Source organism: Tamandua tetradactyla, chromosome 6 (assembly GCF_023851605.1).
Source record: "Tamandua tetradactyla isolate mTamTet1 chromosome 6, mTamTet1.pri, whole genome shotgun sequence".
NCBI lineage: Eukaryota > Metazoa > Chordata > Mammalia > Pilosa > Myrmecophagidae > Tamandua > Tamandua tetradactyla.
In genome coordinates this window covers 18,247,829-18,270,335 of record NC_135332.1, presented here as the reverse complement: position 1 = coordinate 18,270,335, position 22,507 = coordinate 18,247,829, and the positions used below count along the sequence as shown (strand labels likewise).

Sequence of the window (22,507 nt, the reverse complement as noted above, 5' to 3'; positions counted from 1 at the left end):
TATGACCTGAGTGCCAATTACATGCCAGGAGCTATTTCAGCCACGGGGGACAGAGCAGATGGATGGATGGAGCTTGCACTCCATATGAACGAATAAGCAGTATTTCTTTCTCAGGTATACATCCATGCCTTCCAGAAAAGGACCCGCAGGGATGGGAGGGCCACTTGAGCAGGGGTCAACCTGCCAGTAGGAACCCAAAGGAGCAGCAGGAGACCCGGGAAAGAGCTCCCAGGAAGGGGCAACCCGTGCCAAGGCCAAGGCACGATGAGGTCCTGGACAGTGTCCCAAGTCGGGTGGGACCCCATTCTCCACCAGGAGGGCCTTGAGCTGGCTCTCGATGTAGAAGACCCCTAGGGCTGCCGGGTTCACCGTGCCCCCCAGCACACCTCTAAGGGGTGCCCTCACACCCACCCCCACGTGTGGCGCTCCCGCAGGAAGTGTGTGGGGCAGGGAGGCCACAGTGAGGGGCGGGGGGGGGCATCTGCTCAGCTTGGGTTCTGCGCAGCTGGCCTGGGGCCGGGAGCGCACTCGGGCTGTGTGGGGGGAGGCACGACCCTGTCTTCTACAGGGAGGTGTTGGGGGAGGGTGTCCCTAAACCTTTAGACCCAAAGAGGCATCCTGGAGGGCTCTTTGCTGGCTTGGTTCTGGTCGTGGGCACTGGCAGGTGGGGAGGGTCCAGCTAGCTGTGGGGGGTGGGCAGGGAGGTGCCGGGCCTATGAGCAACCTGCAAGGTGCTGGGGGCACAGGACACTCCCGCCCGCAGGCCTGAGCTCATCCGCCCGCTGAAGACAGCGTCGTGCCTTCTCATGGGGCCCCCGGCAGCAGCTCACAGGCTGCCCAGGACCTGCAGCAGGAGAGGGTGGAGCCAGGCCGGGCCAGCCCTGCATCTTCTGGCTCCAAGGCAGACGGACAGATGGCTCCAAGGTAGACGGACAGATGGCTCTAAGGTAGATGAACAGATGGTGTGCTCCTGCAGGGCCCCGTGGGCAGAGAGGGGAGGGAGGCAGGGAGATTTCCCCTCTGCAGCCTCCCACTTGTCAGGTCAGGTCCTTGGGGGAGGGGCCAGGGCCTCTGCCTTCCCCTGGGGCCGACTAAGGGACAGCAGATGGTCCCTCAGGCTGAGGCACTGGTGCCGAGTGGCAGCCGCAGCCCCACTGGGGGACTGGGACTCGGGGTGGGGGACTCTGGGAGCCACCAGGGTGGGGCAGCTCTGCTGAGGCTCCTTCTGCACATGGGCAGCCCCAGGGAGGCACCCCCAGGGCTGGAAAGGGGACACGGGTGAGGCGGGGACAAGGCAAGGGGCAAGGCGGGGGGGGGGGGGTGAGGCAGTGGGCGAAGTGGGGGATGAGGCGGGGGCCATATGGGATGGCTGGGGCACACGGGCACAGGCCAAGGACTCAGGCTCGGCCAGGAGAGGGCCCTGCAGCAACTGGTCCCAGCAACCACGGCCTGGGAAGTGCAGAGGCTTCCAGAAGGCTGCGGGCTGGCCCAGCTGCATGTGTAGCTGGCTTTTCCTGAAGGCTCCTCTCCCTGCACACCAGCCCCCACAGCTGGGCCATCTCCCCCTGCCTGGGTGCGCTGGCACAGGTCAGCACTGGGCCGGGGCTGGGCCAGCTGCCAGGGACTAAAACCTGCCCGGAGAAGGGGCGAGCCCTCACTTTGGCCAAGTGTCCACTTTGTATGAGGGACCGTGCTGGATTTCCCACAGTCACATCATCTTGCCCAACTTTGCACTGGAGGCCCCCCTTAAATTATGGCAAATCCATGCTGGCCAGTGGCATGGGGCCCATGGGCATGCTGGCTTCCCCAGGCCCCGTCTGAGTCCCTACAACTGGAAGCCCTTCAGGCAGGAATCCAGCAAACCATTGGCCTTTGTGCATCTCCTTTGATCCTCCCCCAAACCCTTTCAAGTAGGATGATGCTATTAAACCCATTTTACAGACAAAGAACCTGAGTCACAAAGCGACTTGCCTTTCATTAACATCACAAAGATATCAACAAGCAAGGCAGCTCAGCACCAAGACTGAGAAGCAAGAGCTTCTTCACCACCCCTGCCCCAAGTAGTCCTGCTAGGGCTTTGGCCCCACCACCAGCATGTCAGGGACAAGTAGCCAGGGTTGTGGAACAAAGCCCAGGGGTTCAGGGGCGCTCAGGGGGCAGACACACAGCGAGGCCCCAGCGGCCCAGTGTCCCAGCTCACATCTCAGGGGGCCTCCTGAAGTGGGCCCAAGCAGACCAGACTGTTCCTGGGTCCTTTCCACCTTCCTGTGTCCCCTTCCCTACTACCCAGGGTGGGGCTGTTACCCAGAGGTAGGAGGTGTCAATACTACTGGATGAAGAGCCAGACGGTCCCAGGGGCCCCAGTGATGAGCAGACGGAGCCAGACCTCCTGCTGCCTCAAGGAGCAGGCCCACAGGCTGTCACTGTGGCACAGAGACCATGTCCCTGTTACAAACCAGCTGGGACTTGAGTCCAACAGCCCCACATTCAAAGCCAGGCTTAGCCTCCTCCAGCTTTGTGGCCTGGGGCCGGTCACTCAACCTGTCTGTGCCTCAAAACCTTCTAGCAGGGCTAGTGACTGGTCTCCAGGGCTGCGGTGCAGACACATCCCACGAAGCACGTGACGCTCCCAGCCCAACACGGGCTGCATGCGTGCACACAGTAAGCGCTCACGTTTGATGAATGAGGCTACCAGGGCGGTGACAGCCTCCCAGAGTTGTCCCTCAATGGAAACAAAGCGGCTCAGCCCTCAAGCAGCAGAGAGTGAGCCCCGGGCAGGCTCCCAGGTCCAGTTTCTGGCACCTCAGACCTTGCCCTGGCAGAACGTCCCCCGCCCCTCGGTGGGCCTCCACGCGCGCCTTGCCCAGGGCAGGCCGCCACTCTCCAGATGATCTCATAGCTGGCACATGCTTGGACTTTCTAGATCTTTCCTCCCCTTTCTTTGACCTTCCCCTGCTCCGCCCCCATCTTCCTTCTTACTCACTCTCTCCTTTCATTCCTGTTCAAAAACAAATAATGGAGGCCAAATGTGTCGGCTGGCTCCCTGGACAAGTTCAGGGCGGGGGCAGGGGTCACTCGCTGCAGGCCCACGTGACCTGGAGCTGGGGGCCGGAGGAGGGGGCTGGGACTGGGCCATGAGGCAGTAACCACGGTGGGCCCTTGCCACCCCCCACCCCACTCTACTACGAAGATGTGGCCTCCCACCCCAAGGGGACCCCCATATGGAGGGGGCAACAGCTCTGAAGTTCTGGGCAAGACAGACAAATGCCACGCGCTGGTTACAAGCCTTGCCTGGCGCCCACCGTTCAGATGCAGTCGGGGAGCCAGCGGGTGGCCCCTGAGCCACTGGAGACGGACACTCCCGGGGCCTGGCTTCCCTTGCTTTCTCCCAGCAGCCAGGTCGGGAAACAGGGGCCTCTTGGAACCCATGGGTCTCTCACCTGGCCCCGGGATGCTGGAGTTTAGCCATGACCAAGACCCCAGAAGCAAAAGAGGAAGGAGCTACGAGCCAAGGGGGGTTGCGTGAGAGCGGGGGGCAGGCATCTGACTTTCGTGTGCGGAAGCCTCCTGGGGGGACTGCTGAAAACGCAGGGTCTGGAGCCCACCGCGGAGATCCCGAGTCCCAGGCTGCATTTGGGCAGGTGGTTCTGATCCACCCTGGGCCAGGCTGCGGACCACGGGCCTAGAGGGTGGGACCAGAGAGGTAAGGGGGCCAGAGTCCCCGTGGGGTGCAGCAGGCTTTACATGTGGGGTCTCGCTGGGCCCTGCCGGGGCTCAACTCACAGGAATCTGCTTCCCCATTGTCCACCTGGCCCCGATGCCTGGGGCCAGCCTGGCAGGAGGCTTCGAGCCCACCCAGCACCTGCCCTGCACCCACCCAGCACTCAGCACCTGCCCTGCACCACCCAGTACTCAGCACATGCCCTGCACCACCCAGTACTCAGCAACTGCCCTGCACCCACCCAGCACTCAGCACCTGCACTACACCACCCAGTACTCAGCACATGCCCTGCACCCACCCACCCAGCACTCAGCACCCCCTCAGCACTTGCCCTGCACCACCCAGCACTCAGCACCCCTCCAGCACTCACCCAGCAACTACCAGCTGCTACCACCCTGGCTGCCCTGCCTGGCCAGGAGGTGGGGGTCAACAGGATGGAGACGCCCTCTTCCGGCCGCCTCCGTCAACCCTGAGGGACCCGACCCCGGAGGCCAGGAAGCACAGGACAGAAGCTGTAGGCATACCAGGTGGGCGCTGAGTGCAGTGTCCAGGAAAGGTGAAAGGACCAGCTCACGTGGTTCCATGCACCGTGCCCAGACAGCCTGGGGTGTGAAATAAGCATGGCACGGGCTGGCCCTGTGGGTGGGGCCCACCGCGCACCCACCACCCTCACACCACCCACCATGAGAGAAAGCCGGGGGAAAGGCGCCAGGTCAGCGTGGAGGGCCCCATCCCGGGTCTCAGTGCCCAGCCTGGCCCAGTCGGCTCCTGTCAGCCCCTTCCCACTTGGGCCGAGCTCCAAAGAGAAGGATGCAAACCCTGCACGCCTGCCAGAAACCAGCCTGGACACGGGCACAGGGTCTGGGAGGCTCGGCCCTCGCCAGGGACAGGGAGGCAAAGCAGTGCGGGACCGTGCGGAGAGCACGGCAGGGGCAGGAGCCTTCAGGTCCCCCTGCCCGGCCCCCCAGTGCCCCACCCGGGGGAGCAGCCCCCAGCCCCAGCCACCCTGAAGTTTTCTGACACCACCAAACTGTTCAAAATGATCGATTTTATGTTACATGAATTTCACCTCAATTTTTAAGAAAAAGTTTTTTTAAAAAACAAAACGAATGGCTCCTGTGTAACTAATTCCCATTTATCACCACTTGCCTAGGAAGTCTTCAGGACCATCCTGACAGCTCCAGCTAGGAACAAGCACATTTGTATGGCTTTGTGGGAAACTCTGTGTCTGCAAAGATATAGTAAAATCCTATTATCTGGTACCCCATGCAAATATTCAAAGCCTTTCTGGTTTTCTGAATTGGGTTGGCATTCCCCTGCCTCCTCCCTCCAAGGACTTGGGTGTGGGAAACGTGTTCCCTGTTTTTCAAGGCCCCCCCAACCCCATATGCCAGAACCCAACACACCGAGGCCTCCTGCATCCCTCCCTCTTCCACCTCAAGTCTCCAGGCCCCTCTGTTTACCTCTTGCAATTGGTAAGGGCTTCCACACCCCTGCGGGGGCTATGCAAGGTTCACAGACCCAATCATGATAGCACCTAGCATTTATTAAGCACTTACTGTGTGCCCAGCTCATAATAATAATAATAAAATTAATTACAAGCTTCCAAACACCGTTCGGTGCACTTTCTACCAATCTCCCTTCCAGCCACTCTACAAGATCATTCTACAAATGGGAAACTGAGGTACCGGAAGGTGAGGCTTACCCAAGGGCACAGACAGACTAGGAGAAGCAGGGCTGGAATCTGCACCCAGGCAGCCCGGCTCCAAACCCCAGCTCCAAAGTCACCCTTGTCACAACCCTGTAAGGTAAGGATGGCTGTCGTTCCCATTTTACAGAAGAGGAAACTGAGACATGTGCAATGGATGGTGGCTGTTGGGGACCTCCAGGGCAGGGGCCCCCACCATCGCCTGCTTTTTCAAACAAGGTAACTGGGGTGTCAGAGAGCACACGTGGTGGATGGGACTCAAAATCTGGATGCAGTTCCCAGGTGGAGCCTGGACACCCCAGAACCAGATGATGCCCTAATGGGTTGGACTGTGCCACCCAGAAAGATATGCCTGAGCCCTAACCTCCGGTACCTGCCCCTGGAGCTGGGTCTTTGCAGATGTGCTTGGTTAAGGATGTTGAGATGAGAGCACCCTGGATACTGGGTGGTTCCTAAGTCCATGTCGGGTGTCTACCAGAGAAACGGGAGGGAAATGTAGACCCAGAGAACAGAGACCCACGGAACCAGGCCACGGGATGATGGAGGCAGAGCTGGGAGCCAAAGCAGGCCGAGGTCTGGGGCCAGCCCCAGATGTCCGGAGAGAGGCCAGGCACCGACGTAGCCTTCTGGCTCTGGAGCCGGGCACGATGATCGTCTGCTGATGGCGGCCGCCGGCCTGAGTGCCTTGTCCTGGGGCCCCAGAAACCAACCCAGCGTCCCCCACCAGCCCCTGCCGGAAGAGGCCAGGCCCGGGAGGCTGCACGCCCACCGTGGGGGCTCTGCAAAGCTGCGCCAGGCGGGGAAGCTCTGTGGCAGGCCAGGATGCCAGTGCAGGTGACAAGTGCCCTCAATGACGCGGCAAGGGACGCAAGGTGGGAGAGGACCCCCTGCTCGGCTCCTCGGCGGTGCACTCAAACGCACTTCGCTGCCCACAGCTGGCCACATAGGGAGCCACCATGGCCCCGCTTCCCCCTCGCTTGGCTCTCCGAGAGTGCAGGTGCCCTTCCCCTCCCTGCCAGCTGCCATTTAAAGGGACACTACCTGGACACAGATGCCAAACGTCCAGCTGCGAACCTGCAGGTGGGAACCAGTCATTGTGCAACTGCTCCAGCCTGTCCTCACCCCATGAAGCTTCTGAGCTTTTGGGGGGACGGTGCTGTTCTCCCGGCTCCTTCCTCTCTCCCCAGGCACTCCCTACCACATGGTTTCTGCCCCCATCTCCACCAGATGCCCCTGGCAGGTACTGTTCACGCAGGAGGCTCAAAGCCAAACTCATCAGCTGCTCAAACCTCCAACCTCTCGAGGCAGGGGCAAGGGTGAGGCATGGGAGGCATGCACCTCTGGTGTGAAATGTAAGAGGATGCCCAAAAGCTCAGTCACTGATCCACATTTTAACGCAGTATTGTTTAAGAATTGAAATTCTGCAAAAGATCTCACGTTGAACAAAATCGGCCAGGGCCAAGATTAGGGCAAGGCAAGTGAGGCAGCGTCACGTATATATAGGGTCAAAGCCTGTCTGGTCTTTATTTTAAAATCTGCCCTTTGTTCAAACATGGATTTTTTTTTTTTTTTGGCATATATTTGAGTTTTCTAAATATCACAATGAGACACTACCTCTCTTGAGTACTGAGCATTTTGCCCGGCAGTACCTGGTCCCGCCCCGCTCATCTTGCCTTCACCCCCAACCTCTGGGTGCCCCCATGCTGGGGGCCAGGAACCCATGCGCTCCCCAGGGACCCTTCCTAACCTCCTCGTACAGCATATCCGCCACCTGAAGCCACCCGTGGTTCCCCGCCCACCTCTCCTGCTTTACTTTTCTCTTTGACACTCACCCCTACCTGATAGGCTGGAGAGCTCAACTGTGTGCTTTGCTGTCAGCACGTCTGCTCCCCAAGGATGGGGCTTCGCGTCCGTTTAGCCGCACGGTCATCAAGGAATTCCTCGGTTTAGAATGGCGTCTGGCACGCAGCCGACCGGCCGGAGAAATCCTTCCCAGCAGTGTGACCAAATCCTGCTGCGGCGCCCCCGGGGCCGCTGGCGTCCGTCCTCACCCACGCTCTGGTCCCGGCCACCACCTGCCCAGCCCAGCCCCTCCCGCCGGCCAGGCCAGCGTGCGCCAAACTGCGAGGCTGACCCTTCCACGGGCCGCAGAAACAACGCGGACGTCAGGACCGGCAATTTTTTTCAATCTAAGAAGGACATTACTTATAATAGCCAAAAGGTGGAAACCGCCCAAATGTCCATCAGCTGGTGAGCTGGACCAAGCCAACAGGTGTGCAGGCGAGTGGGACGTGGTAAGTCCAACACACGGCTTCTCGGACACTCCTTGAAGACGTCGTGCTCGATGCAAAAGACAGACTGTGGGACTCCATTTACACGAAACCAGAATGGGAAAATCCAGAGTCAGAGCACAGATTAGTGATTGCTCGGGGGTGGGGGTGGGGGGGTGGGAGTGGGGGCTGGGGAGCAATCGCTTAAGGGTACAGGGTGTTTTTCACAAAGCAATACAAAAAAAAAGTTCTAAAATTAGCCACAGAGGTGGTTGCACAGCTATGGAATTGCACGTAGGGTGCACTGCATGGCCTATGAATTAGTTCTCAATGAAGCTATTAAAAAATACCCTCTTCACCCCCCAAAAGGAGGAAATATCAGAGGGTGGGCACAGTGTAGGGGTCGGAATCATGCTGGGGATCCACATTTGGACACAAACACATCTGTGCCCGTGTCCAGGGCTGCGGTGTGAAGGGGTCTCAGGTGGGGCTGCAGTCCAGAAGAGGTTGAAAGCCCCTCCCCGGGCAGCACCGGACTTCCCAGTGGCTTGTCACTGCCTGGAGAGCTCAGCCGCCCCCTTCGGGAGGGGTTTCCCACATCACTGCCCACCGGGGCTCTGTGTCCAGGGTGTGGCCCTCAGGACTCGCCTCTCAGGGCACATGACCCGTGGCCCTGTATGCACGTGTCTGCACACAGAGCCACCCTGAGACACTGGCCGTGTCCAGTCCGTCTTGGATCCTCCCTCTCAGGATGGGCAGGCACCACGTAGAGGCTGAACATGCGTTCCTCAGCCAGCAGTTCAAATCCTCCCGGGCCAGGCCCCAGGCCTTCCCCCCTGCACACCGTCCCCCTTCAGTGGCTAAGCAGCTACCTTTGAACAATCTGAGGGGTGTTAAATTCGGGTAAGGGGTGAGTTTCTACAAAAAATGTAAAATATAAGGATGAAGAAAAAAATTCCATCAAAAAAAGTTTTTAAAGCTTTTAAAGGAAGAGTTTCCCATAAAATTAACAGACTCACATGATTTCACTAGTGAATTCTCTAAAAGTTTTAACAAAGAGATGATTGTGTTGCTGTTTAAAATGTTTCAGAACAAAGAGAGAAAAAAAAATGCATCCAAATTATTTTTGCTAAGTCAGCACAACACTGACACTGACATCTGATAAAAATAGCACACAGCACACACGGACACATCCCCCACACTCTAGATCAAGCTCACTTTCGTACATCAGTGCAAAAACTTCATGTCCCTGCTTAAACCAAGAAAAATTCCAACACATTCATGATTTCAGTGCAGAAAAATGAACCCAAAACAGTACTTGAAGAAAACATGGACGAAATTCTTTTCCATAATTTTGGAACGCAGAAGGTGGCTAAGCAAGACACAAATTCCAAAAGCTAAAAGAAAAAAAGAATGGACTTGATGGCATAAGTATTAAGACTTTCTGTTTGGAAGAACACATCATAAATAAAATTAAAAGTCAACAACTGGGAAAAAGCTCTTGCACCAGACAGGAGAACGAGTCACCCCCTCGATGTGCCAAGAACTCTTTAAAAAAAAAAAAGAAAAAGGAGGAAACGTGATGAGAAAAGGATGAACAACCCAACTGAAGACAGCACGCCGGGGACAGAAAGAAAAGCAGCTCACCAGAACTTAGGACCGGCGGCCTATAAACATCTGAAAAGACCAGCCCCTCAAAAAGATGTGCAAAATAAGACGGCAACCAGAGCGCATGCATTCCCTGGCAGCCAGGGCCAGGGGGGACCCACACAGGCCTCCGCTCTGCAGCTGGCGCTGTAACTCTTCACAAGGCAATCCGGCAACGCAAATCAAAATGTAAAATGCACAAACCCTCCGCCGCAGAAATGCCATTCCAAAGACTGTCTCCCAGTCCCACATGCAGACATCTATCTAAGTGTGAAGACAGTCATCGTGGCCTTGTCTACAGCAGCGAAACGCTGGACTACACTGGCACAACCAAATAAGGGCATAATCACGCAGCCGTTAAAAAAATAAAAGTGCTAAATCTACAGAGTAGGCACCCCCAGTGTAAAGTGGAAAAAAATAAAATGCTAGCCCAAGAAGTTTGATTTCATTTGTGTTCCTACGAAGGGCCCTGTGAAATTGGCACGCAACCTTCTTACACATTCCGACAGCTGTGTGCACGTATGAAATGCCCAGAAGAGCACACAGCCAGCTGTCACCAGGGGCTGCCTGCGGCAAAGGGTGGGGAAATGGACAGACTTCCCTTTCAGATGCCATGCGATTCATTTCATCCAGCAATGACCATGCAGTGCATTTTTAAAAAAAAATTGTTTGTATGCTTGCTCATTTATTTTGTTTATTGCTACAAATACTAATGAATTCCTTACTCTGTGTCAGGGGCAATTTTAGGTGCTTTACACATGTTAACTCTTCCAATCGTCATAAGAACCCTAAGAAATATCTAGTATTATTGCTCCCATTTTGCCGATAGGGAAATAAGGTCCCTTACACTCTAATGCCATTCTGTATGAATAAACACGGTCTCCTATTTTTAAATAACACAAACTTAGCTAATGCAATCCCTTACACTGTTTTATATAATTAAACAAGAGGTGATGGGGAAAGTGGGAGCCGGGAGAGCATTTCACCCAAGCCTGTGGAAGGGAAAGGCGCGGCAGGAGCCCAGGGCCCGCCGGGGCAGCGCAGGCAGGAGCCACCCACCTCGGCCATGGGGCCCACGGCGCGAATCATGCACTTGTTTAGCAAAAACCTACCGGCGCAGGAGCTACCCCGAGAGGCTTCGCACGTTCTTGCTGGTAGTTCTAACGGCAGAACGGCAGAGGGGTGTGTGGGGTGGGGGCAGGCGGAACATGGACTGCATCTGGGCAGGAACCCCCGGAAACGGGGGGTCCGAGCTCCGCGCTCCTGAGCTCTTCGCTCCACGCAGCAGGTAGGGCCGCGGAGATGCCCCCCGCCCCGACAGTCCACGCCTCTGCGCCCTGCAGGTGTGGGAGAGGAGGCCGGGGGTCTTCAGGCCCACTCGCTGGGGGTCTCCAGCGCTCTGGGCTGGGACTGGCTGGGGTGACGAGGGGGTCTCCCACCAAAGACCACAGCTGTGTGTCCTTGGACCAGTCACTTACCCTCTCTGAAATTACGGCTTCCCCAGCCGGGTTCTGGGGAGTCCCAGGGGTGCTTGCAAGCAGCCCTGGGGAAGGAAAGGGGAGGCCAAGGGTGGGGGCTCCCATCTGCACCTTTGTCCCCTCCCCTTCCCACATCCAGTGTCTGGAAAGAACCGGAAGCGCAGCCCTGGGCACGACTGCTCTTGCCAGGGAATTGCACCCCTCCCGAGCTGCGGGAGCCCCTGGGCAGTGTCCCCCGCCCAGATCTCGGACATCTGGACACGTCTGGCACACCGGCCGGCATTTGGCATGCGGCATCCTGCCACCCACGCTGCCAGGGCATCAGGGGCTGCCCACCCCGCAGGCCGGGCACACCCTCTGTCCACACGCCCTGGGTGAGGGGCCCCGGCCCAGGCGTGCCCCACCAGCCGTGCCATCTGAGCGGCCCGGCTTCCCGCAGCTGTCCCGCAGTCCCCGAGACAGCTGCCCGGCCGCCTGGCCCAGACCTCGGAGAAGCCACTCCCAGCGCCAGGTGTCCAGTGGCTTGGGCTCTGTCCGGGGGTGGGGGAGCCGTGTGGTCACAGCCAAGGCCCACAGGGCTGCAGGGGCGGGGGGCAGGGGGCCAAGCGGAGAGGCCACCCCCAGCTTGGCTTCCCTGCCCGCCCCTCCCTACAGCTCCACCCTCTATTTAAGGTTCTCCGCAGCTGCTGGGGGAGGGGCCCCCCATCTCCAGACACTATGCCCCCCCTTCTCTCCCGGCCCCAGCCCCACCCTGAACGAGACCCACCTGGCCTGGCCACTCTCCTGTCCCTGTCCCGCATGTGGGGGATCAGAGGGGGGCCGTCCCACATCAGACCCAGGTGTGAGCAGGCTTTGGGGTCCCTCTGACACGGAGTGCACCTGTCCTTAGAGGGGGAGGGAGAGGTCGGGGGTTCCCTGCGTGCCCTCTGGGCCAGGTCAGGCAGAGGCACCTTCCAGGTGGGTCACAAGTGCCTCCCAGGGGCCTGCCACATGCGGGTCTGGGGGTTCACGACCCTGGGCAGACCCTGCAGTGCATGGGGTACCCGGAAAACACTGGGGGTGGGGGGCTCTGTGGCCTTCCTTCCGAGTCGCACGGCAGTCACCCCTCCCTCCCCACACTGTGAACCCCCACTCGGAATTGGGAACCGCCAGGGCACCCGCGCCCCGCCCCACCTGCTGGCTGAGTACCTCACCCTCCAGCTTCAGCTCACATATACTTCTGGGAGTGTTTCTGCCACCCCCTCCCCACACCCATGTCCCGAGGCCCTGTGCTGGCATGAGCCCTGGCCTCTGCCGTGCCCCGCGGGCTGATGTCCTCCCCCTCTGCTGGCAGGTAGGTGGGCCAGGCATTGTACCCCAAAGAACCCTCTTCGAGAGGCCCGGGGCTGCCCCACACAGGGAATGCTTTGCTGTCTTCAGGCGGAGGGGATATGTGCAGTTCCACAATCTGTCCCTGCCCCATCCCTCGTCCTCAGTCACCTGCTCCCTTGGCCCCACCGTGGACCTAGCACGGGCCTTGGCACCTGGGGCTCTCCCGCTTCCAGTGCACAACCAGGCATGGCAAAGCGCCAGCCCCGCCAAGGGGCGAGTGGCGCCTTATAAGGCAGCCTTGGGGAGACTTAGCCTGGCTGGGCCCGGCGCCGGAGGGGGGGGCTACAGGGGGGAGGGGAGAACGGGGCCCCAGGAGGCCGGGCAAGGCTGTGCCCGCCTCAGAGCCCTGACCCGGGAAAGTGGGGGCGGCCCCGGGGCCACGAACAGCAGCCCTCTGCAGGCACCCCCTCCTCTTCCTCTTCACCCACGTGGGTGCCTCTTTACCCACTGAAACCCCCGAGCAACACCCCAAAGCAAACCTCCACATGTTCCTCCTTGAGAACCCCCATGCCGTGACAGCCCCCAACTCCCCGCTCCAGACATGAGGTGATCCTGGGCAGTGGGCTGAAAGGGGGTCTGCTTGGTCCCAGGGGACCCCCTAGGGGCTGCTGGGGTCCCTATATCTGTCAGCAAGACGCTGCCCCACCTCTCTCCACAGCTGCACTCTTGGCGACTCAATTTAGTGAAGATGGCAGCCCCACCCCCGGGTAACCTAGAATCGATAGGAGGTCTGCAGCCTAGATGGCAAATGTCACCGGTAGGAGCAGGCCACGGTGGCTCAGCGGCAGAGTTCTCGCCTGCCATGCCGGAGACCTGGGTTCGATTCCCGGGGCCTGCCCTATGCAAAAAAAAAAAAAAAAAAAGTCACAGGTGGACACTGCCAGCACACAGATGAAGCTTAGTTTCTAATTTCCACGTTTTCTGAATTAAAAAAGAAAAAGTGTACTGCATCCCTTTCTGTAACGTGAAAAATCATTTCCACTGTGAAAAGCAGGCCAGCAGTTTCTTTCCAAGATGGTGGGAATGTTCTAATGGTCATGGGTGTACAACTCTGAACATACAAAAAGCCACCGAACTGAGCACGTGAAGTGGGTGAATCCCGTAAGGGGGTCTCAAAAATGTCTAGCAGAAGACAGAAGTTTCAAACACTAACAATCTACATTCCAAGCCAACGACGAGGTATCACACATGAGAAAGATGCAAGAAAGGAATGGGTGCTGGGGGGAGGCAAGGCTACTTCCAGCTTCATGGAAGATGGGCCATCTGAGCTGGGCTTTGAGGGATGGGTAGGAGTTTGACAAAGCAGTGACGTGAAGAGGGACGGGGCAGATGAGGGCAGAGCGTTGTGATGAAAGGTTGCCTGTGGGGGCCATAAAGGACAGAGCAGGAGATGCTGGCTGGGCTGACCAGAGGGAACCCCAGAACACGGAGAGTTCTGGGGGTAAGGAAGTTTGTGAAGGCTCAGAGGTGGGAATGGATTTTACCAGGCCCTTGCTTTAGAGAGCTGGGTCTGGGGGCAACATGGCTGGGACTCAGGAGACCCGGCCCTGGGCCTGCAGCCCTTGGGGTGAAGAAAAGCCACAGCTGAGAAGCTTTCCTGGAAGCAGAAGTGGAAGAGCTGTGCGTCTCACTGCAGGGCACAGGGTTCCTTCCCTCTCTGACCCCAGACCCAAGGGGCAGTGTGACCATACTGGCGTGGGAGGGCAGGGTCCATGGGGGTCTTCTGGGAGGGGCAGAAGGGGGTGGGTGTGCCGAGTCGGCAGGACAGGTGGACGGAAAGCAAAGTGAGACAAAGAATAACAATATAATTAATCAAAATGTAATTATCACTATAACTCAGGAAAACACACGTTAACCTACACAAGGGTTATATGCTAAGCCAAGAAAAAGGATGTAAAATTACATGTACACACAACTTCAAAAAAAAGTAGGCACGTAAAAAGACCAGAAAGGAATTCACGAGAATTCTAACAGTTATATTAGTTGGTGAGATTGTGGCTGATTTATTACCCAATTTCCTTTGTTGCTATTATATTATCCCCAAAGCAAAAGAAAAAAACATGTCAAATAAAAAAAATTTGGCATAAAACTGAAGTGGATTTGTGATATGGATTATTCCTAAGACAGACGGACACGCCTGCACTGTATTCTCCTCCCCTCCCTGGGACCCCTTCCTCTCTCCCCCCATTCATCTCTCTCTCATTTCCTCTCTCTCACCGTCTCTTCACACACACACACATACACACACACACACACACACACACACACACACACACTCTCTCTCTCCCTCCGTCCACCCACCCATCTGACTCTAAGACCTGGACTTGGGCTCTGAGCTCGAGCCTGGTCACCAGAGAGGAGGCCCCTGCAAGGCCCCAGGCGCCGGCCGTCCCCTGCCGTGGTTGCGTCATCCCACCTGGCGGCCGTGGGTCGCCTCTGGTTACTGGGCCCTGGGAATGTGTCTGGTCTGAACCGAGGTTTGCACCAAGTGTAAAATACACGTGTGACTCCTAAGATTTGGTAGAAAAGAGAATGGAAAATACCTCACTAATGCATTTTATGCCGATTACACGCTGAAATGGCAATATGGAGAGCAGACTGGCTTAAATAACATATACTATTAAAATTTTTAAAAAGTAAGCAAGGCTGAGGTGGGTAATTGGGATCTACGCCCTGAGAGGGAAGGAGGGGTGCAGGGTTGGGGGTGGTGGGATTGGGAGGCCCCCCCCAGGTCTCCCCTGCCCTTCCCTCCAAGGCTCTGGAGGCAAAAGCTCAGTGGGTCAAGGCCAAATTGCCCCAACCCACCAGCCATGGGCGGCCGCCCAGACCTGAGGGAGGGCACTGAGCAGCCCGGGCGGGGCTCCGCTGCAAGGATGTGGAGCAGAGCCCTTCCCCACCCACCTCCCTCCCTCCCATCCAGCCCGCCCACAGCGGGCTCCTGAGGGACAGGTGACCCCCTGCCCCAGGTCCCAGTGGGCTTGGCACGGCCTGAGCGCTCAGCAACAAGGCCAGCTGCAAGGGGATGCTCCCACCCGCCACCTGTCCACCTTCTGTCCCCCTGCCATCCACCTCTTGTCCCCCTGCCTGTCCGCCCCTGCCATCCCAGGCCCGGTCCCCTCTGCCACCTCCCTTGGGGCCAGGACCACCGCCAGCTGCCCCAGGGGCCCGGAGGTGACAGTGTCCCAACCACATCCTGTTGGACACGCTGGGTGTGAACACCTCGAGTCGGGGGTGGGCAGATCGGGGCCCTGTCAAAGAGCAGGCCCAGGAGGCCGCAGAGAGGAAAAGTACGCCCACCCGGTCTTCCGCCCGCTCGCTGACCCCGGGGCCGCCTCGCGGTCAGTGCTGGGGTGGAGGCAGCCGGGGTGAGGGAGATGGGGGACAGGACATGGACCCGCCACACCCAGGGTTGGGAGGGATCCTAAAGCATACTCGGGGCCTCTGTGACCCGTGCGTGTGCAGGAAACGCAGTCGGGCCTGCCCCAGAGCCGTCCGTCCGACCCAGTCTGGAAGGGACCTGCGGGCACGGCGAAGGGCAAGGAGTGCCTGGCCAACCTGCACCACCGCAGGCCTGAGGCCGCCCCCAAACCCCCACCTGTCAGTCACGGCACAAACCTCACCCAAATAGGAAAACCAATCAGCCAGAACGTTCTTTTGGCCAACCCAAAGAACATTTATGGACCATTTGCTGAGTTCCGGGTCCTGTGCTCAGAACCGGAGGGTGTGGACTTGGCTTCCGAGGGGCTTAATGCCCAGCCAGCCCCTCAACCAAGATCCAAGCTGGGGGAGGAGAAGGAGCAGGGGGTACTTCTGAGACGTGGCAGAGACAGAGCCCCACCACTCCAGCATTCCCCAGCAGGCCAAAGGGGACCCACCCCAACTTCCACATTACAGACTTAGGGTCTCCAAGGACACTGCCCAAATCGCTTACTTCCCTCCCCCGGAAGGGGTATGCAGGCGTCATGGGGTTCCCAGGCCCAGAGACTGCTTCCCAGAGGCTCCCAGAATCTCAGCATGCAAAGTCCCATGTTAAACCAAACATACAGCCACCTCCAACCACAACCATCCCAAAGGCCCTCCCCAGGAGGACCCAAAGGAAGGGGAAGGAGGCACAGCTGAAGAGCCTGTGATGAAAAACTCAGGAGGCAAAAGTGGTTGCCAACTGCCTGCCATCTCATGTGTCATTCTATGCTATGATTTAACACTCCTTCCATCCAAAGACATGTCCCCTTCCCTCACATCTACATGGCCTTGTGACTCATTGTAACCCAAAAAACATGGCAAAAGCGACACTGTGCAACATCAGGGCCAGATCAGAAAGGCAACATAACTCTCATCTTGCTCCCTGGACATAAGCAGTTGGTGGGGCGACAGTGGAGAGACAGCACGGAGAAGCCCGGAGGCTACATGGAGAATGAGAGACGTCCCCAGCCAGCCCCGGGGCCACCAGCTCTCTGTGGTTCCAACTCCAGTCACACCTGGCCACGCCTGCAGCAGACACGCTGAGCCAGAACCACCCGGCTGAGCCCTTCCCAAATTTCTGACACAACGACAAGTCTGAGAGAACGGCTGCACAGTCCAAGCCTCAGCCTCAGGGACATCCGTCATGTGGTGAGAGAATCGGAAAACCCTCAGTCTTTGTGAGCCATTCCACCTTCCTGGGCCTGTTTTCTCACTTGTAATACGTGAGTTATGTCTGGCCCATCCCCACCCCGCAAATAAACATTGCAGGAGGACAAGGAGTTCCTCGGACACCCCTGAGGGCCCTGCCTCTGCCGGATGCTTCCGAGGCATACACACTACGTGCCCGTCCAGCGGCTGCACAGAACACTGACCCCACCCAGCTGAGAGCATCACAAGCACATCCCACCCGCACTCCCGCCAGAGGCCAGCCCCAGCTCCTGCCACCAAGGCCTGCTAAAGCAAGGCAGGGGCCCTGTGCACTTGTCTTCCACAAGTCTGACTGCAGTCTGACATGCTGCACGTGGGCCCGTCGCAGTGGACAGAGCAGCCGCCAGCTGCCGTCCACACACCTTTGGCCACCAGCCCCGGGTGTCCTCAGGTCCCAGCCAGTCCCCAAACCCTCAACCCACACCTACGCACGCTGCGGGCTCCTTCCTCAGAGCCGCAGGACCCCACTGCATCCCTCCGCCCCTGCTGTCCCCGCTGCCCCCCACTCACCCTCCTGGCTCCTGAGCGGGACGTCGGCTGCGGGAGGCTGGGGCTTGGCATCCGGTCTGCTCGGCGGCTGAGCGGCCGGGGTGGGCTCGGAATTCTCCAGGGCGTGGGCGGGCGTGGGGGTGGTGGGCACCTCGGCCGGCCTGGGCACCTGCATCTCCACCTTCCGGGGCGCTGCGTCAGCAGTGGGGGCAGCGGGGGCCTCCATCCTCCGGTGGGGGGGCTCCTGGGGCTTGGCGAGGCTGAGCTCCGTCCGGCGCGGGGCCGGCTCGGGCACCTTGGGGCCCACCAGCGCCTCGGCCCGCTTGAGCCCAAAGCGGGATGGCCCGGGGGTGCCGGCGCCCTCCACCTGCTTGGACGAGATGTCGATGGACAGCTCCGTGCGCCGCGACACGGGCTCGGCCGCCTTGGGCCCCGCGAGCTCGACCCTGCGCAGGCCGGCCTTTGGGGAGCGCTGGCCCAGCGCCTCGGCGGTCCTCGCGCCCAGGTCCTGGAACCTCTGCGTGGAGCTGGCCACAGTGGCGCGCAGCAGCGGGGTCTGGACCCTCCGCGGTGGGGTCGAGTTAGGTGTCTCGACCTCCTCGACCTCGAAAGACCTCTTCAAGGCTGAAAGGGAGACAAGGGCGCAGTGAGCAGATGGCCCCCCCCAGGCCCCCCCCCACCCGCCCAACCCCCCCAAAAAAGAGAAGGGGGCGGGGGGAGGCTGGAGCGTGGGCCATCCGTCCTGCCATCCCCACAGCATGGGCCTTAGGGCAGCTCCCTTCCCGGACAGCAGCTCCACCCTCGACTCCTACAAGCCATTTATCTGGTGAGGACTAAACACCCAGGATACACAGAGCCCAGCAGGACTCGAATTCAGAGTGGCAAACAGCCCAGTTAAAAAGCGGACGGGGCGGGCCACGGTGGCGCAGTGGCAGAGTTCTCGCCTGTGATTCTGGAGACCCAGGTTCGATTCCCAGCGCCTGCCCGTGCGAAAAAAAAAGTGGACAAAGGTCCACAAAGACGTTTCTCCAAAGATGTACAAATGGCCATTAAGCCCATGAAAAGATGTTCAACATCGTCAGTCATCAGGGAAATGAAAATAAAAGCCCCAGTGAGACACCATGTCACGCTCACTAGAATGGCTATCGTTTAAAAAAGAAAACAGACAATTACAAGTGTTGACGAGAATGTGGGGGCCTGGGCACTGCATGCATTGCTGAGGGGAGCATACAATGGGGGAGCCACTGTGGAAGGCAGTTTAGAGGTTCTTCAAGAAGTTAAACAGAGTCACCATATAGTTGGGCAATTGCCCTTCTACATACAGACCTCAAAGAATTGAAAGCAGGGATTCAAATAAGCATTTGCACACCGATACTCAGCACAGCATTATTCACAGTGGCCAAAGGGTGGAAGCAACCCAAGTGCCCATAACGGATGCACGGATGAAGGAAAGGTGGACTTTCCTTCATCCATCCACTGGAATATTACTCCACCCTAAAAGGGAATGCAGCTCTGATACAAATGGGTGAGCCTCAAAGACACTGCACTGAGTGAAATAAACCACAAAGGACAGATACTGTAAAATGCCACTTAGATGAAATTCCTAGAAGAAGCACATTCAGAGACAGAAAAAGACGACGGGTTCTAGGGGCCAGCGGGAAGGGAAACAGGACGACATTGCTTAATGGATACAGGGTTTCTGCCTGGGGAGATGAACACGTTTTGGAACGGGTGGCGGTGACGGGAGTGCTCCAAAGTGGATGCAATTCACACCACTGAATTGTACACCCGTGAGTGATTAAAGTGGGAAATTTTGTTGTATATATTAGCATAGAGACTTTCTTTTTTAAAAGCAAACAAAACAGACACTTTTTTTAAGTAAAACAGTTGTCACTGACAATAACAAGAGGCTCAGGAAAAGCCTTTAATTGCTTTCTTGTGGTGGCTTCCTTCTATCCGTTCCCACCTGCATCCACGGGCACGCCCACCCAGCGCAGTGCCCTGCCGCCCCCTCCGTCCCTCCCACCTGCACCCACAGGCACGCCCAGCCAGCGCAGTGCCCTGCCACCCCCTCCGTCCCTCCCACCTGCACCCACGGGCACGCCCAGCCAGCGCAGTGCCCTGCCGCCCCCTCCGTCCCTCCCACGTGCACCCACGGGCACGCCCACCCAGCGCAGTGCCCTGCCGCCCCCTCCGTCCCTCCCACGTGCACCCACGGGCACGCCCACCCAGCGCAGTGCCCTGAGGCCCCCTCCATCCCTCCCACCTGCACCCACGGGCACACCCACCCAGTGTAGTGCCCTGTAGGCTGCAGCGGCAGGGGACCCGCCTCCAGTGACAACGACCTGAACCCGTGAGATCACGGCTGGGGGAAGAGCATCACGACCGCAGTGGCGCAAACATCTGACCCTAGAACTCTTCCCCCTGGCTGGGCCCTGGGCCCAACGCTGACCAAGCACAATCTTGTTCATGCCCCATGACAAGTCTATGACATAAATCCACTATTATCCCACGGTACAGATGGGGAAAACGAGGCACTGGAGCCCAGCGGTGTGGAGAGTCCAAAGGCAGAGCTCAACCCCTAACCCGGCTGGCCCCAAAGCCCAAGGTCAACGTCTCAGCGTCCAGGCTGCTGGAGCAGCATGGGGTCCAAACTGGAAGCCAGCCGGCACTGGTCCTCTCCCCTCCAGACACCTGGAGACCTGGCCCGGGGGTCCCTGACCACAATTGGTGTTTCTGCCTGGACGCCTGCTGTCTTGGCCATGTCTGCACCTCGGGGGGCAGTGGTGGCCACGCCCAGGAAGCCCCCATGCCCCCAGGTTCCCAACCCTATCCAAATGAGAAGCAGCTGCTCTGAGTCCAGACCAGGGGGCTCCCCGGCTCGGCCCCTCTACTGCCTCTGGGGAATGAGAAAGAGACATGGCAGTCCCCAGCTCCAGATCATGTCATTTCAGAGTCCTCACTTCAGGCTTCTTCCCTCCAAGAAGGCAGACCTGGCGCTCACCTGTCCCCAGGGGCTGCTACTCGCTGGGGAAGATGAGTGGGCAAAGGGGGCTGGGCTAGGAACATGAGCAACTAAATGCTGGGAGGGGCCGGCAGAAGAGGCCAAATGCCCAAGAGCTACCCATTTCGCAGACATGGCATGCTCGGGGAACCCTCTGCAAAAGCCTTGGGGGACCAGAAGGAGACAAGACCCTGGGTGGCAAAGCTTAGGGTCCCTGAGGCCAGCCAGGGGCATTAGACATCGGCAGAGGAGGGGGGGTGCGGAGTGGGCTCTGGGGACCCGGCAAGTCACCCCATCTCAGGGAGCCCCATGCGGCCAGAGCTCCTGACTGCTCAACAGATTCTGAAAATCCAGACCTTTTACATGCCGGCTCCTGGCTTTGAAACGCTTGGACAAAGGGAGACAAAACCTTCTGAAGCACCCCGGAAACAAAACTGCATTTGAACGCTGCTCTCAGCCCCGTGCCTGTGGCTGGGGCCTCAGGCTCGATGCAGCCCCAGGACACGTCGGCTGCAGGTCCTGGGTGGTGCCAGGTGTGCCAGGTGTGCGGCTCAACCTGTGCCCTGGGGGAGGGGGCAGGACTAGCAGCTAGGAGAAACTGCTACCTGCTAACTGAGGAGCAGCATCCGCTGAGGAGAGGTGAAGCATCCGCTTAAGCCTGAAGAACAAGTTGTAAGCTGGCAGTTGTGACTCCCCACCCAGAAGCCATCGGGTCCATCCCCCTGCCTCGAGAGCACTGGATCCAAACTACCGCTAACTGGTGCACCCCTACTCTGCCTGGGAGCAGTGGGGGGCGTCGCCCTGCCCACCCTCAGCTCAGACACTCCCAGGCTTCCTTCTCGGCTGTATTCCCTCCTGGCCAAGTTAGAGAAATAGGTTTACCCCAGGGGTTCTGGGTTGAACAGCGCCCCCTGAATAGGCATGCTCAAGTCCCCCCACATTTGTGAACAGGGTCTCTGCAGATGTGATTAGTTAAGATGAGGCCAAACTGGACCTGGGGGGCCCTGACTCACTCTGACTTGTGTCCTCATTAGAAGGAACTCAGATGCAGACAGACAGACGCCAGGGAAGACGCCAAGTAAAGGTGGAGGCGGGAGGGGCTAGAGGGCTCCATCTCCCAGGCAGGAGGCAAGGGTGGGGACAGGGGAACCCCAGAAGCTGGGGGGCAGCCAAGCAGGGTGGCAATGAACCAAAGAAGCTGGGGGTGGAGCCAGGCAGGGCGGCAGTGAACCCCAGAAGCTGGGGGGCTCCCCCCGGCAGACTTCAGAGGCAGCGCGGCCTGCGGACACCTCAACTTGAGACTCCCGGCCCCCGGAACTGTGCGAGACTAAACATCTGATGGCCCAAAGACCCCCCAGTTTGTGGCCTTTGCTACAGCAGCCTGAGAAACCAAGACATCAGGTTTGCCTCAGGAGAATAAGAAGACCCCTCTGGGGGGTCATTTGGAGCCCCAAACCCCGTGCTGACTCATTTAGGACCCTGCACAGAAGCAAATGTCTCAGATGCAACCACAGACGCAGCGAGAAATTCGAATCAGGCCTTCCCGCACACGCTGGGATCCTGGATCATGGGCTGGGGACCCTGCTGGAGCCTCGGGGCCCTGCGCAGCTCGCCCCCCCGCCCCGGCTGCCCCTCCCCACCCACCCCTGCTCTGGGTGGCGCTCCGTGACCCCATTGTCTGAGCACTCAGGGCCCACCCACCCCCCACCCACCCCCCACCCACCATCCAGGGCGGCCAGGGGTCCATGAGCACATGGGTGGCCATGGTACTCAGGCCTGCCATGACACCAGTACAGGACGGACAGCAGATGGACTCCATTCCGGGGTGGGGGCGTCCCCCTAGGGAAACCCATCTGTGGCAGGCGAAGGGCTAAGGAGGCAGCCAAGGAATGGGGCACCCACCATGGCGTATGCCTCCAACATGCACCCCCTTCCCCTCCCCCCGTGAACCAAGTCCCCCCAGAACAGTGCTCCTGCTGGCCCTCCCCAATGAGTTCACCTGCAACCTCCTGTCGGGGCTGCTTCGGCGGGGAGGGGAGGTTGGGGCCACCCAGGCACCAAGTGGGGCGTTCCCTATTGCATGGGCCTCACGTGCTTGCAGGTTCTAAGCATGCGCGGGCGCTGGGGGGGTACTGAGGACGGGCTTCA

The 22,507-nt window shown here is 58.8% G+C and overlaps 1 protein-coding gene across 5 annotated transcripts in view; it reads right to left on the bottom strand.

Moving 5' to 3' along the window:
- SEPTIN9 (septin 9) overlaps positions 1 to 22,507 on the bottom strand; it is a 152,621-nt gene that overhangs the window by 51,284 nt on the left and 78,830 nt on the right. For all 5 annotated transcript variants that reach the window (XM_077163953.1, XM_077163956.1, XM_077163952.1 and 2 more), the window contains one exon: positions 17,377 to 17,979. In XM_077163953.1, coding sequence (XP_077020068.1) covers positions 17,377 to 17,979 — 603 coding nt within the window. The remainder of the gene's footprint in view (positions 1 to 17,376; positions 17,980 to 22,507) is intronic.